Source organism: Protomyctophum bolini (assembly GCF_963924005.1).
Source record: "Protomyctophum bolini genome assembly, chromosome: 11".
Taxonomy (NCBI): domain Eukaryota; kingdom Metazoa; phylum Chordata; class Actinopteri; order Myctophiformes; family Myctophidae; genus Protomyctophum; species Protomyctophum bolini.
In genome coordinates this window covers 6294147-6296691 of record NC_137872.1, presented here as the reverse complement: position 1 = coordinate 6296691, position 2545 = coordinate 6294147, and the positions used below count along the sequence as shown (strand labels likewise).

Here is a 2545-nt window from a genome sequence, read left to right as displayed (position 1 = left end):
CTATATTTCCCATTCCAAGTGACGGTATTCTAAAACCCCCTCAGGTACATTTTTAAACACATTTCAACAATGCAATCCGATTATTATTTTTTTGGTGGGTATATAGATCGTGTTGTGCTGGTCATTTTGAAAGTGGCTCTCAAGTCAAAAACAGTGTGGGCACCCCTGCTGTAGGCCTATACGATTGATTCAGGGCATATTTGTAATAGCAAGCATATTCTGTAAAGGATACATACACCCTAAACAATCATACTTAGTAAAACAGACTTGTAAAAACAGTGTCTGATATGTATTAAGACACTTTATAACTGATTAAGTATATTGTTTATAATGTGCGGTTCTGCTGAGCATAAAATATAGTATGACCAACACTTAATACTTCATGAACCTTGTTATAAGTTGTTATGCATCATTATAAACATGTATGACAAGTGGTATGAATCATTCAGCATGAATTGTAAATATGACTATAATGCATGATAGAAAAACGATTTAAAAAGTGATACCAAATACTTGTCTTTGCATGCATTTCTTTATTCAACAATAATGGTGGTGATTGGTGAAACAATACTGTACGTTTACAACATATTGAATTATATAGGTAAGAGTCCTGACACCACTGTAATAATATGTGATACACTACAGATATATACTGTATGAGTTTAGGATTAAACAGTCCCAAAGAGAGAGAAACAACAAACAAAAAGATAGTAAGCGCATGGCTAAATATTGCATCATGCCTTTTATACCACGGCTGTGCTTTTCAAAGATGCATGCATGTGAACCTAAACATGTTTAAGGAACATGTCTGATCTTCATCGCTACAGCCTTCAGGGAGTATTTATGACCCTTCCAGCCTTTCCAGGTTACACCTGTTGCAGAATGAACCGTCTGTCCCCACAGGTAAACACCATTGATGTTATTATACTGACAGGCCTTGTACCAAAACGCACCGTAATAATTACTTGCACAGTTCTTGCTCCAAATGTCCTGATCTTTGTCAAAGGTTGTGAATTTCATGCCATTGTGATAGGTCAGTGAGTCTCCTGCTCCTCCGTCACTGAAGCCAGCAACCTGCAGCTTGTAGCCGTCAGCCTCAGAACCCACAGAGAAAGAGGAGTAAGAGGCAGACGCCGTGTTTCCCTCAAAGTCCTCCATGTCCACCCTCAGCTGATACTTTCTGTTGTTGGTGTTGGTGAGGAGATGCATGTTCTGCAGGCCCAGCCAGTACTCGCCTGATGCGTCTCCAAACCCAGCTTGGTACTGAGCCCAGGGTCTGTAGAAGTTCACTGTGCCGTCCACTCTTCTCTGGATGACTGTCCACTTCCCTCCGTCTGTGTCCATGTCACAGTAGACCTTGACAGGTGCAGTGGTGGGGTAGATGGAGTACACTCCACTCTGTTTGGAGACGTTGTTGTAGATTTCATCACAGTCCAGAACCAGGTTGAGATCACAACGAGGAGCAGAGTGGACTGTTACAGCCAGAAACAGAACTGCAACAACAAGTAGCATCTTGAAGTATTTGAAGTTGCACCTTGTTGTTCAGATCAAAGGACTTGTGAGTGTGCTGTGTCAGTGTATGTCCAGCTGCAGTAGAAGTTTCAATGCAGTCTGATTCAGAGGACCCTCTTTTATAAGGATGCTGACGTATGGACAGTAAAGGGATTGTACTATAGCCCAAGTATTCTGCACCAGGTCTGATCAGTTTGGCTGCCAACACGCACGCATGCATGCACGAACACACACACACACACACACACACACACACACACACACACACACACACACACACACACACACACACACACACACACACACACACACACACACACACACACACACACACACACACTCGTGACAATAACGTAACAACAACACCTCTCCTCATCCTTACCCAATGCTGCACATTTTAACCAGAGAGAGAGATTTCCCAGAGTATAATTTTTCAGTTCCTTGTTCCTTGTATATATATTCTTTTACCTTCCTTGTCTGGTTAAATGTGGTAATGTGTAAAAAGGCTGAGTCAGACTTGTTGTTCACAGCGCACACCTGACAAAATATATGAAATATTCAGACTGTACATGACCAAGACATCTCCCTTCAGGAACGGTATGGGTATTTGTGACATGGGGTACCAGAGCTAAAGGAAACCCATATTACTAAAGTATGGCTTTCCCGGTGTATTGTGCAGGAGGCCATCCAACTGGCTTATGCCAGTACAGGGTTTCAGCCTCCTGAAGGCCTTAGGACCCAGGATGCTGCCATACCCTGCGTAGAGCAGGGTATGGCTCTGCTGTGGGCCTCTGCTGGTAGAATCTAAAGCAGCAGCATCAAATATTTGCGAGAAAAACAAAATAGGTCAAAATGGGCATATTGTTTTACAGCCCAATAAATCGTCTTCCATTGGCCTTCATTGAGTTGATTGATTGACAGCTGACATGACAAGCCTCTGTTACGGGTCTCAGGGCTGCTGAGTACCTCATTAATAAAACTGAACCTGGATAAACAGGGATAAAGACGGAGCAATGAGTGTTGCTTTTCTTTC

At 42.6% G+C, this 2545-nt stretch overlaps 1 protein-coding gene across 1 annotated transcript; it reads right to left on the bottom strand.

The window, feature by feature from the left end:
- Positions 1–795: 795 nt before the first annotated feature.
- On the bottom strand, positions 796–1575 carry LOC308324339 (microfibril-associated glycoprotein 4-like; the record flags this gene model as incomplete). Its single annotated transcript, XM_080776381.1, has 1 exon — positions 796–1575. Exon 1 carries the CDS (start codon positions 1510–1512, stop codon positions 796–798), a length of 717 nt encoding a protein of 238 aa, XP_080632507.1. The 5' UTR covers positions 1513–1575.
- Between the last annotated feature and the right edge of the window lie 970 nt (positions 1576–2545).